The 13,264-nt window shown below is 45.1% G+C and overlaps 1 protein-coding gene across 1 annotated transcript; it reads left to right on the plus strand.

Annotated features, from left to right (window-relative positions):
- Nucleotides 1-1,013: 1,013 nt before the first annotated feature.
- INO80E (INO80 complex subunit E) lies at nt 1,014-12,135 on the plus strand. Its single transcript, XM_084805836.1, has 7 exons — nt 1,014-1,178; nt 3,238-3,308; nt 4,744-4,796; nt 6,624-6,699; nt 8,329-8,446; nt 10,535-10,663; nt 11,785-12,135. Exons 1-7 carry the CDS (start codon nt 1,089-1,091, stop codon nt 11,986-11,988), a joined length of 741 nt encoding a protein of 246 aa, XP_084661962.1. The 5' UTR covers nt 1,014-1,088; the 3' UTR covers nt 11,989-12,135.
- The last annotated feature ends 1,129 nt before the right edge of the window (nt 12,136-13,264 follow it).

Raw genomic sequence — 13,264 nt, forward strand, 5'->3', positions numbered from 1 at the left:
CAGTGTACTTACTGTACTTACGGAATAACATCAGCAAAACTAGATATGTCTCTGCCCCACAGAGAGTACAGTCTTATCTGTGAAAACAACCGAGGGCCTTGCTGCACCTTAAAGACGAACACATTTGTTTGGGCATAAGATTTTGTGGACTATAAACACACTTCATCAGACGCATGGAATGTTATTGCGAGTTTCAGGTATGTATACAGTACATCCAGTAGTGTCTATAAGGTGTTATAAGGCTTTGTTTTTGTTGCAACAGACTAACACGGCTTCCCTCTGGAAAATCTTAACTGTGCAAGCCTATGCACATCTACTTAAGAGTAAGCACTACTTGAATTCAATCCCGTACCTTACCTCCAGGTATAGGATTGCAGCCCAAAACAGACGGTAGGGAAAGCAACAGAGGAAGTGGAGGAACAGGCAAGGCAAGGGAGGGGAGAAAAGAATGTGGGCGACACGAATTTAAAGCATAGCTGGGAAAAAGAGGACTGAGGACGCAAAGCTAAGCATGGTTAGACAGACAAAAGTCCTACAATTCCCAGCATGCCTCAGTCAGCATGACAGTCTGGACGGATGCTGGGAGTTGTAGGGCTTTTTTCCCGTCTAAACATGCATAGGATTGCGCTTAAAAGCACCATTATCTTATGCATGTTCACTCAGAAGTAAGTCCCAGTGTGTTCAACGGGCCTTTACCCTCCGGCAAGTGTGCGCAGGATTGCAGCCTACGGGTTTAAAAATCAATGGGTTGTATCCAGTGCCAGTCTAACTTAAGTCCCTTTCAGTTCAATGGGTCTACTCTAAACAGGACTAACATTGGATGCAGCCCAAAGGTCACGCGGGAAAACGTGAGCTTTGAGGAGGAATGGCAAGGCTAGGGGCGGCACCGCCAGACGAGGGTGGCCGCCGCCCGGTCCCTTTCTCTCCCGTGGCATGCTGGGAGTTGCAGTTTTGGCCCTCTTCGTCCTCCCCTTGCGCCTCTCCTTCCTGGGGCAGGCCGGGATATGTAGTTCGCCCACTTCAGCGTTTCCCGCTCCTCCTCCTCCTCGTGTCTCAGTTCCTGTCCCAACTTACTCCCCCCGCTGGGCATGAACGGGGCGGGCGAGCCCGATCCGGGCGGTGGGGGCTACAAGAGGCGCTACAGGGCCTTGAAGAGGAGGCTCAAGTTCCTGATCTATGTAAGGAGCCGAGGAGTGTTGGGGGGCGGGGGCACTGCTGGAGGACCAAGAAATATGTTGGAAGGAGACGTGGGTTGTGGTGGGTAGGTGGGCGGGCTTAAATTCCCCGGGCTGGGGTGGGGAGTATGGGGAGCTCTGCAAGAACTGGGGTGGGCATGGGGCAGGGTCATGCTGTGTTCAAAACATACGGGGCCATCTGCGGCCGTTGGAGATACAGGGTTGTATCCAGTGTTAGTCCTACTTGGCGTTAGACCCATTGAAATGAATGGGACTTGAGTGAGATTAGCATTGGATACAGCCCAAATACAATGGCATTGAAAAACAGCCATAAATATAACAGTAAAAACAATGCATTTAATCAGCAGTACAACCGCACACTCTACTGTGTGCTACAAATCATAGCTGGCTGGGTCAGATTTCAGGGAAACCCTCTGTAAAGGGGTGAGTTTTAAGAAGATGTAAAGTGTTCCAGGGGGTGGGTGCTGCAACACTAAATTCTCTACTACAGGTGCTCCTGAGGTGAACCTCTGGAGCATGTGGCACCCTCGGAAGTGCTCCCTTTGATGATCACAGACATCCAGAAGGGACATAAGGAGTTAGGTGGTCCCCAAGGTAACCTGGTCCCAAGTTGGTTAGGGCTTTATATGTTAAAAACTACACCCTGAACTTGGCCCATAGGATATCGCTGGGCACATGTGGTGATGTTCTGAGTAAGAAACATTTAGCAACCCACACCTTGTGTCCCGGGGAGAGATACGAGGGAGTTTTAGAGAGGCTGGTGCCTCCAAGAGTGAGTTTTTAAAGGGGTCATTAATTTGCCTGAAGTGACTCAGTCAAGTGTGTTGCGCATTTAATTTTGGCTCTAGGTTAGCATTGTGCAGTTCAGGCATAATAAAACCATAGTTGGGACTGTTCTGACTCCAGCTGAGAGCATGACTGAAGTGCCACAGCCTGACTTCAGTGGGGCGTTCTCTCTAGAAAACCTGCGTAGGATGGCAGCCTGAGAAACCAAGCAGGGATCTGTGTTAGGTTTTGGAGGTTCTGCTGGGGAAATTGGGAGCGGGGAACTGGGTGCCATGGTGTAGCACAGAACAGGGCTAGGCAGACTTCAGGCTTGCGAGATTTACATTTTAAAGTTAGAACCCTGAGCCCTGCCAGCTGGAGCCAGGTGCAAAATAGCATGGCTCAGACAGGTGGACATATGCTGAGAATTAAGGAACAGGGTGCCCCCTGACCACAGTCTGAGCCCAGGAATTTGTGATCAGTAGCAGAACCAAAGTCACAAGTCCATTCACCTAAATATCCACTTCTGGTTTTCCCCACACATTTTTTTTAGCATCCTAATTTAGGGGGTGGAAGCCTTTTAGCTGTTGCTATTTTTAGTTAACTGGGAGTCCCTGCCCACCTCTGGCATAGAGATTGCGTGAATTCTGAATCCCCAGGTTGGATACCATCTCTGCCACTTGTTTGCCAGGTAGACTTAGGCAAGAGTCTCTCTTTCTCAGATCTTCTCCAGTATGATGCTGATAATACTCACCCTCCCTTGCAGGGTTGTTATAAAGATTACAACAAAAGATAGCCTATTGGAGAGATGTATTTATTTATTCCAGACCTTTATCTAGCCTTCAATCTGAAGAGCAGTTTACAACAATTGACACAATAACAGTACATTAAATAAAATAATTTAAAAAATCAGTAGAATAGCAAGGAAACTCAGCAGAATAATAGAGTAAAAGACTCCCTAGTGCAGCATTCTCCAACTTGGGTCCCTCCAGATGTTTTGGCTTACAACTTCCAGCATCCCTGACCACTGGCCATGCTGGCTGAGGCTGACTGGAGTTGCAGGCCAAACATCAAAAGGTTTGGGAAGGCAACTGACAACTTGCTGCCCTTTAATGGCTCCTGAGATCTGCTACTGCCCATGGCAACTGCTTCATTCTGTCTTCTGGCATAGCCTGCCCTGGAGGGGAAGGATCTGGAGAGGAGTAAAAGGTATCAAGGGCAGCTGCCCATGGGGTGATTTCTTGGCTCTTACATGGTCTCTCTTGTCACTTCTCAGGAGCAAGAATGTTTCCAAGAAGAGCTGAGAAAAGCACAAAGAAAACTCTTGAAAGTTTCACGGGATAAAAGGTGAGACAAGGAAGGGTGAAGGGAGTGTAAAATGGGGAGACGGTGTTGCAAATTTTTTTAGGTTGTAAGACTGTGAGCAGACAGGGACTGTCTTCATTTACTGATCACACATTAGTCACTCTGGGAGCCTTTTTGGCTGAGGAGCAGGATAAAAACACTTAAAATACATACATAAATAGTTTATTGGGCTGCTGCGGGAATGCTGACCTAGTAAGGCAGGGTTAATGCTTTTTCTGACAGGGCGTCTAGGTCCTTAACAGCTGTGTGATGGAGAAATTCAGCAGGTTGGGCTTTCCCTCATCATTGCAGCTCATCCTAGGGAAAACTGCACCTGTCCAGTTTCTGCCTGTAAACCAGCTAATAACAGCATAGGAACACTGCCCTCCAAAGGTGGCAACTCAGTAATTGGGCAGGGGACAGCAGGGAGTGTGGCAGAGGAAACGAGGGCAGTGCATCTGAGAAGGCACAACAGCTGAATTTGTGCTAAAGCTCCCCAGCACGCAGCCTCAGAATCTGTTTTCAATACCAACGCAGAGTCCTAGACTATGAGAAGTAACAATAAAGAAAAGCACCTCAGAGTACATTCAGGGTGCCTTTGTCTAGTGACTGAGTAATCCCAACCAGACTGTGCACGCTTAGGATCAAAGAGAAGGACCTCCAGGGCAAATGGCACAGTTCCTGGGCAGGTTTGAGTCCTCTAACATTCTCTCTCAATTATTCATTCATTTATTTTATTGTTTGTTTTATTATTTTTATTTATTTATATCGCGCCATCAGTGCACACAACACTGTACATAATGAGAATAAAACAGCAGGTCCCTGCCACAAAGGTTTTATTTTGTGATTCCAATAAATCACAAAATATAACCGAATGGAAGGGAATGCACGAAACGGGCACAGGAAAACACTACAATACTAATAATCAACATTACCCACAATAATAAAATCTAAACTAAAATTCCAGAAGCTTTGGAAAAAAGAGAGGTTTTAAACTGAGATTTAAAAACAGTAATTGAATCAACAGTCTGCAGATGCTCCAGGAAGCAATTCCAAGAGTAGGGAGCGGCAAGAGAAAATGGACAGAGCCAGGCAAGGGAAGTAGAAACCCTTGGACAGGTAAGAAGTAAAGCATTTGAAGAGAGAAGAACGCGAGCGGGACTATAATGCGGAATTAAAGCATTTGTATGCATCTTCTCAGTCAATCAAAAAGGCTCTCAGAGCAGTTTACATGCAGTCAATAAAACCAAGACAGTCCATGCCCACAGGTGTACAATCTAAAAAGGCACGACACAAAAGGAACAAGGCGTGTGGTGGGAAGAGGAAAAAAACCAAGAGGTTTTTCAGTAGGACTTGTGGAATGGCTTTGTTTCCCTGCTCTGCACTTTATTTGAGTTATTGTCACCTCCTCTACTTCTGTCCATTTCCTTTTTTCCAGTTTTCTACTTGATCGTCTGCTCCAGTATGAGAATGTGGACGAAGAATCATCAGGTAATTCTAAGCGCACAAATTCCTTCTGATTGTGTGTTCTGGGAAGGGGAGGGGAGTTCCCACAGTCTTGCATATGGAGGTGTGCAAGGAGTGAAATGAAGTATAGAATTGTTGTTTCAGCTAATGCTGAAACAATAATGCATATTCAGACAGGAAGAGAAAAAACACCCCAGAAGCCTGAACATGGATCAGACCCACATCTACAGGACATTTGTATTTTCATTGCCTTTGTATATTGTTTTAAGTTAATGGGCCTTACTTCTGAGTTGACATGCATAGGATTGCACTGTTAATCTTCATTTTTCCAATTTTTTAGCTTCTGCTGTAGGTGACTCCTCTGCTAACCTTAAAAGAAAATCTTAAAGGAAAGCAATCTCATACCTCTGCGCCTAGCACTTTTTATATTGGTACTTGTAAAATATCTGAATGCTGTCTTCTGTTCTTGGCAGTCTTGAGGAACAGGCTTCTGATTATTAATATCTGGCTGTGCTGGAAAGTTTTTTTTATCTTGTCTATCTGTGGCTTATGCACTTTAACAGCTATTTTATATTTTATATACAATTCAACAGAACTTGAATTTTTGTTTTAATATCCAGTTACTCTGAGAGTCTTTAGCTATTCATTGGAACATCCTTATTGCACCTATTATAGTAGCCTCTTAATTTATTTGTACTTTTGCTGCTGAGTTCTACTGGTGACTTTTGCTAGGTTTGGTAAATGAATGGTGATATTTTATTTAAAGCTGCCCTTATAGAGTTTTTTGTGTGTAATAATGAATCGTTAGGAATTGAGTACTGTACTGAATATTGAAATTGTTTTTATGACTTCATTTTGGCAATGAACTTGCTTCTTATTACCTTGTTTCTCTTGTGAACCCAGTTTGAGTGCAGTACTTGCAGTAAATGGGCTTATAAATAAACTTGACTTGACCATGACTTGATCTTAAACCCACCGTGACCATTTATTTAGACTGTAAATCTAAATAAATGCAGATCTGTGTGCCATGGTGCTTATTTAGTCCAGGCAATGTCATGGTTCTGTCAGGATGATGTGTAAGTCAGTAAATGTGATGGTAGGAAGGCTGAAAGCATTTTGAAAGGATGTTCCAGCTTGATCCTAAAGTGTCTGCAGTGTGAGGCCTTAAGTAGATAGGATCTAGTTGCAAGGGCTATAGCATTACGTGATGGACAGGGGAGTCAGAGCAGTGTAGCGGAGCATTTATGTCTTGGTCTTGGACCAAGACTTGAGTTCAGATTATTTATTTAAAACATTTGTATATCGTTCCATATCTATAACAGATTCTGGAGTGGTGAACATAAGAGGTACAACAGTAAAAAGATTAAAGCACCATACTAAAATTATTAAAAACAGAATGCCAATAAACACCGTGGCTGGTCATGTAAGGAATGCTTCCTGGAACAGAGCTGTTTTCAGAAGTCGCTGGAAGCAAGTGTTAGTGCCTGCCTGATTTCCAGGGGCAGTTCCAAAGAAAGGGGGCCACCACACTGAAGGCTCTTCTCCAAATGGACTCCAGTTGGGCAATACATCCATTTGGAACCACCAGGAGCATGCCCTCTGATGACTTCAGTGACCAGGCAGGTTGGTAAGGGAGAAGGCGCTCTCTCAGGTATCCTGGTCCCTACTTGTTTAGGGCATCCCCACTCAGCCTTGAAGATCACTGGAAAACCTTGACCGTGTTATCTCTCTGCCTAACCCTGCCTCAGAAGGATATTGTGTGGATAAAATGACACCCCTACATGCCATACATAGAGCTCCCTGGCACAAAGGTGGTATCCAAATCTGACTAATTCTAATATTCTGTTCCAGACTCGGAGGCAACAGCATCGTCTGACAATAGTGATGGGGAGATGCCCAAGGGAACAGAGTCACAGTCTTTAAAGAGGTGAGTGTGTATCAGCCCTGGGCTCCAAAATGGAGGAGGGTAAGTCCCTGTGTTAAAGATGTCTGCCATCGACCGCAGGCCAACATGTCTATTCTGTTTGGTTGCCTTCCACAATGGGCGGAATCCTTGTTTCACCAGTCGCTGCCTGTCTTCAAACTGACCTCCCTATTTCTTCAGCAGGAAAAAGAACCTTCTGCTGTTTTCCTGTATGGCTTAACTGCTAATCCTTCTCATGGCCATTCCAGACAGTGTCCCACAGAGGTGATCTATTTCAGAAATAAAGAAGGCTGCTTTGCCAATTGTGCATTATATGGCACATTCAGTATGATTTCTTTGGCACCGCAGGTAGATCTGTATAGGAGGTTGTGCCAATAAACTGAGACTCATCCAGACGAGACAGACCTACTGTTAGCAGGTGATTCATCTGCCCAGCTAAGTGGTTTGGAGGGTGCTCTTGGGTCCAGCATTGTCACTGGAGGCACAGGTGGTCTCTGTGGCACGGAGCACCTTTCATCAGCTTAGGCTGATATGCCATCTACAACCTTATCTGGACAGAGATAACCTTGGGACAGTTATCCACACTCTGGCAACCTCTCATTCGGATTACTGCAGTGTGTAGTAAGGCTGCCTTTGAAAACAGTCCAGAAACTTCAGCTGATCCAACACAGGGCAGCAGGATTGTGAACTGGGACTGTTCAATATAAACATATTACGCTTCCAGTCTGTTTCCAGGCCCAATTCAAAGTGCTGGTATTAACTACCAAAGCCATAAATGGCTTGGAGCCGGGTTACCTGAAGGATTGTCTCTTCCTATATATACCTGCCCAGACCCTAAGATCATCCTCAGAGGCCCTCCTCCAGGTGCCCCCACCAAATGAGGTGAGTCAGGTGGCTACTAAGGAGGGGGCCTTTTCAGTGGTGGCACCCCAGTTGTGGAATGGCCTTCCCAGAAAGGCTTGCCTGGCGCCTACATCGTGGTCTTTTTTTGTATCAGGCGAAGACTTCTTTATTTCTCCAGACTTTTAATTTTTTTTTATTTATTTAAAACATTTCTTGGCTGCCTTTCAGGGCAGAAGTCCTCCCAAGGTGGCTTACAGCAGTAAAATACATAAAAACAGTTAAAATATTAAAAGCAATAAAAACAATAAAAACGACAATAAAAGCCGACAATAAAACCAGCAACAACGATAACAGCAGTAACAGCAACAACAGCAATCATCAGCAAAAAGAGAAGGCTACGGTAAAATAATATGTTTTTAAGGCCTTGTTAAAATCCTGCAGTGATGGATCATGGCAGACCTCTGATGGCAACTTGTTCCAAAGGTGTGGGGCCACTGCAGAGAAGGCCCTGTCAGATGTGATCACCCACCTGACTGCTCTCACAAGTGGGAGATAAGAGCCTCTCGTTCTGATTTTAAAGTGCAGGCAGGGTGATATGGGTGAAGACAGTCCTTCAAGTAACTTAGTCCTTTTTAGTCTTCCCTTTTTGTTTTTAAATGTGTTGAACCGCCCAGAACAGCTTTGGCTGTTGGGCAGTATAGAACGGTAATAAGTACATAGGTCGTTGGGTTTGCTTTATGGAGTGCACTCACAGCTAAATTTCACCCACCAATCCCTTTCTCCCCACAGAAAACGCAGCCCGCAACTTGGCAGTGCCTCATCGCCTTCATCATCAGGTCTTTCCCTCCAACCCACGTCTGGCTTTGGGCTCCCAGCTTCAGGGACACAATCCCCCTATTTAAGTTCTGTGAGTAACAGTCTATGGGTAATGGGGCAGGGCAGAATAGGTTGCCCGAACGAAGCCTTCAGATGCTGTAAGCTAGGAAAAGGCTTGGGAATATTTCCCTTCTGATATCAGAGGTGGCTTTGTGAGGTTTTTGTTGAACTTGTAACCAGAATTTTAACATGGCTGCCATGGTGATGAAGCCAGGAATCAGATTGGCAGTGAAGATTCTCGGCCATCATTTATCCGTTTTCTTGGCTTTCCTATTTCCAGGTGCCACGTTTCAAAGGAAGTTGTTTATCCTGTGGCACTACTCAACATGGCTGTGCTGGTGTTTGAATGCGATGGCCCGCTGTGGCTAAGGTTCTTCGCCAGCATTCAGAGTGGTCGCCCCAGTGCCTCTAGTAAAGCTGCCAAGGTTGATAGGATAAAAAATAAACTACACAGCTTGGCAAGTAGCTGTATGCAAGTCCTGCTTACACATGTAGATTTGCGTGGCCTTACTTGAAATGGTGGCCCTATTTTCGAGGTCACAGCTGACATTTTTGTCATTGTGCCCATGGCTACTTCCCTGTCCTCTCCCCTTTAGTCTCCTTTCCATACCACCTCCATTTCACTTCATTATTTTTCTATCACAGCATTTAGTTGTGGTTGCTAACACTGTATATAGATGTAAAATTGAGCCTCCGTCTTTCTCGGGCAGAGACAGTGTGATATGTTGGGAGAACACAGGATATGATTACATTATACTTATATATCAGGGCTTCTTTTTAGATGTTGCCTAAATGAAGAATTGTTAGTTGCCTGTGTTTGTATAAACCAGCCTGGTGCCCTCCAGATGTTTTGGACAACAACTCCCATCAGCCCCAGCCAGCATGGTCTCTGGATAGGGATGATGGGAATTGAAGCCCAAAGCATCCAGAGGACACCAGGATGGAGAAAGCTGGTATAAACTAGGCCCGGCCACACAAGGAGAGTATTTGGGTTTGGTCTATATGTTTGTGAAGTCAATCTGGTTTGTGTGTGTGTGTGTGTTTACACACACAACTGGCCTCTTCAAAAAGAAGAAGACCCATTTTGATAAAGGCTTTTTGTTGAAAAAGGAGCAAATTGCTCAAGGAACTGGAGCAGATTGTCTGCCAGGGAGGACTAACATTTCAGGCATTTTAGTTTAAAAAAATGATTAAAGGCACAATCCTATGCATGTTTAGACAGAAAAAAGTCCCACAACTCCCAGCATTCCCCAGCCAGCGTGTTCTGGACTTTTTTATGTCTAAATATGCATAGGATTGCACCTTAAAGCACACAGGATGGGGCAGCCTTCTCCAACCTCATGGCTTCCAGATGTTCTGGAATATAACTCCTATCAGCCCCGGCCAGCATGGCCCATTGCTGTGGGTGATTGGAGTTGTAGTCTAAAACGTCTGGAGGGTGAAGCTTGGGGAAGGCTGTGCTAGAGGTTTATAAAATGATGCGTGGTGTTGAGAAAGTGGATAGAGTGTTGTTTTTCTCCTTCCTTCACAATACAGATCTCCAGGGAGGTCACCCGGTGCAGTTGACGGGCAGTAGGGTCAGGACAGGTGAAAGGAAGTACACCTTTACCAAATGCACCATTACATACGGAATTTGCTGCCACGTGATGTGCTGGCTTTAAAAGAGGCTGTAAAAGAGGCTTCGACAGCTCTGTGGAGGAGAAGTGTCTATCCAGCCACTGTTAGCCCATGGTAGCTAAATAGAGGCTCCAGACTCAGGAGCAGTATGCCACAGAGCAGCATCAGTTGCTTGGGGACAGGGCAGAGCTGTTGCCATCCTGTCCTACTGTGAATACATCCTATTCATCAGAATGACCCAGTGGATTAGTGTGTGGAAACAGGATGCTGGACTAGATGCATCTTTGGTCTGATCTAGCAGGGCTGTCCTTGCAGTGCTAGGCAATGGTTTGAGCCAAAGTAGCCACATACTTAAGATTACAGGAACAGATCTCAAATATATGTACAGTGGCTTCCTAATTCTTTTAAAATTCAGAACCCCTTTCTGGGGCTCGCAGGCACATCATTCATTCTTTGATTTCTTATTCCATCTTTTCCCTTCCACCATCCCTTTCCCACCCAGCTGGCCTCACCCCCTTATGCTCCCTTCCCCTCTGACTACTTGGCACTGGGACCTGAGCCTGCCCCCCCCCAGCCTGACACCAACGCTACTCGCTCTGCCCGGCGGCCCCCAAGGCCCCGCAAGCTCAAGGTACCATCAGCAGTGTGTGCACGTGTGTATTTGTGTATGCCGGGGGTGGGGGAGGTGTCTGCATTTCAGAAAATGCAGTTGAGATTTGTGGGCATGTTGAAATCTGAATATGTGGTACTGAATTAAATTTGGGAACACGTTTTTAAATGGCCAAATAACATAATGTGGTTCTGGGGACATGACCATATCATTTGAGGTGTATTTTACCATAGATTAAATTACTGTATCTGGTGATGCTTTCTGTGCCCATGTAAATTGAACTGTCTCAGTGTACACAGTAAGGCAGGGGCAGACAAGCTGGTGCCCTCCAAATGTTTCGGGCTACAACTTCCAGAATACCTGACCTTTGGTTGTGTTGGCTGGGGTTGATGGGAGTGATGTGTTTGGACTATAGCTCCCATCATCCTCAGCAAGGGTGGGAGTTATCTGACACATATGAAGGGCACCAGGTTGGGGAAGGCTGACAACTTGAAACTGTTTTTGAGGCTCTGTGCTATCATGGCTTCTCTCCAGAGAACCCTGGGAGTTGTAGGTTTGTTTGTTTGTTTTTAAAATGAGTTTGCCATCAGGGAATCCTACCAGCAGAACGCAATAGTACTTTTGCTGTTCTGGGGAACTGTTCCACCCCATCAATGAGATGCCATTTTAGCCAGTGAGAGAAAATGTGTACGTGGGCATTTGAGAATAAATAGATGATACAGGCAAAAAAGTGGGGTGCTCTTAGATGGGGCAGAGTGCTATGTATGATGTTGCAGGCCACCCCATAAGTTATGGAAGGCTTGCTCATCCTGACTCCCTTTTGGTTCTGACACTACATGTGTGTATGTGGGGGGGGGGGTGTATACACACACACTACATACATACATACAAACAGGCTTTTGTCTGCTTCAACCATGGAAAGTTTTGGACAAGAATTCAGTTGAACTGTTATGGAGTTTGGTGGGCCAAAATAAGTATAGTGTTATTTTGTGAGGAAGGAATCTCACCAGACTAATGTTTTTCACATAGGGGACATGGGGCAGATACTAGCAACATGCATTACTTCTCTATATGTGGCCTGAGGAGAGAGGGCCGGGTGTCATGTGTCCCGCCCATGTGTTTCTCTTTCTCCCTGTTTGCAGCTTCCACTGCCCCCGACCTCCCACTCTGACTGCTCACCTGTGGTAGTGGGGTTGCCCTTTCCGTCGCCCCGTGGGACCCCTAAGCTGCCACCACCCACCATCCTCAGCACGGTGCCTCACCAGATGTTCAGTGACACAGGGGAGGGGAGCGGCGAAGATCCCCTGGACGGCGATGATGAGTTGGTCATTGACATTCCCGAGTGACAGTGGCGAGCAGCAACTGTCCCTTTCAAAGGACACAGGCCTCTCTGTGGTGTGTGAGGGGGATGGTGCCCCACAATTTTATTTTTTGTTTACAGACTCCAAAAACATGCAAAACAGTCAATAAATGGGATTTTTTTGTATAAAAAATTCTAGTCACCATTTCTGTACCCCTCCTTCCCCAATCCCCCACCACCAGCGCTGCATAAACTTCCTTCTTCTCCTAAAGCCCTTAGAAGAATTTGCCTCATAATGAGGCTAGAAGTTTATTGACCTTTTCCAGTGTATTGATAAAAGAAAAATCCATGTACATCCTTTTAAATCTTCCTCATTTTTTATTTTGGACTGCAGAAGAAAAAAAATCCCTTTAAAAGGCAGGGATCTCTGGAAAAAGTGCTTGACATCTCCTGAGAGGGGAAAGGGTGAACCTTTTTTTAAGAAGCAAGAAAGTTTTTCATTGCACATGTAAACATTTGAAGTCTTACCTGCTTCTAAAACTTCTGTGGTATCTATCAAAACCAATGTGGGGATTCTTTCATATAAAATGGAAACATCCCCTGTATCTTAAGTGTGTGTTTTACTAGGTGGTTTCTAGTAGGCACCCAATTTTGCTACTTGTTGCATTTGTTATTGTTGTTTTTTTGCTACAGATTTTTTTTTTAGTGGTGGTTGGATGTCTACAAGAAACCATTCTGTAATCACAAATGTAAGGACTAGGAGTGGGGAAGTATCTTTAGAAACTGGCAAAAGAGAATCTTGTGTTTCATATCTGGTTGTTAGTAACTTTAAGAGAAAATGCCAATTTTTTGCCTGGTTGCATAAACATAAATGGAAGACTCTGCCTGAAACAAACATGCTGGAATTCAGCAGAGACAAATGCAAAGTTCTGCATTAAGGCAAAAAAATCACATGCACGGTTATAAGATGTGGGACACCAGGCTTGGCAACAGTACATGCGAAAAGAATCTTGGGACTGTTTTCACAAGCTGAACATGAGTCAGCAATGTGATGCAACTGCAAAAAAGGCTAAGGCATTTTAGGTGCATTAATAGAACCATAGATGCCAAGCCATGAGAATAGTTCCACTTTATTCTGTGCTAGCCCAAGCTCATCTGGAGTCCTGTATCCAGTTCTGGATGTTCCACTTTAAGAAGGTTATGGACAAATTGGAAGAGATTCAGAGGTGGATAATGAAGACGGCCAGGGCTATGGAAACCAGTTGTATGAGGAAAGGTTGAAGGAACTGTGTATGTCTAGCTTGGAGAAGACTGAGGGACAT

Source organism: Heloderma suspectum, chromosome 6, assembly GCF_057233095.1.
Source record: "Heloderma suspectum isolate Gila_16-S chromosome 6, 16-S_ref, whole genome shotgun sequence".
In the NCBI taxonomy this organism is placed as follows: Eukaryota; Metazoa; Chordata; class Lepidosauria; order Squamata; family Helodermatidae; genus Heloderma; species Heloderma suspectum.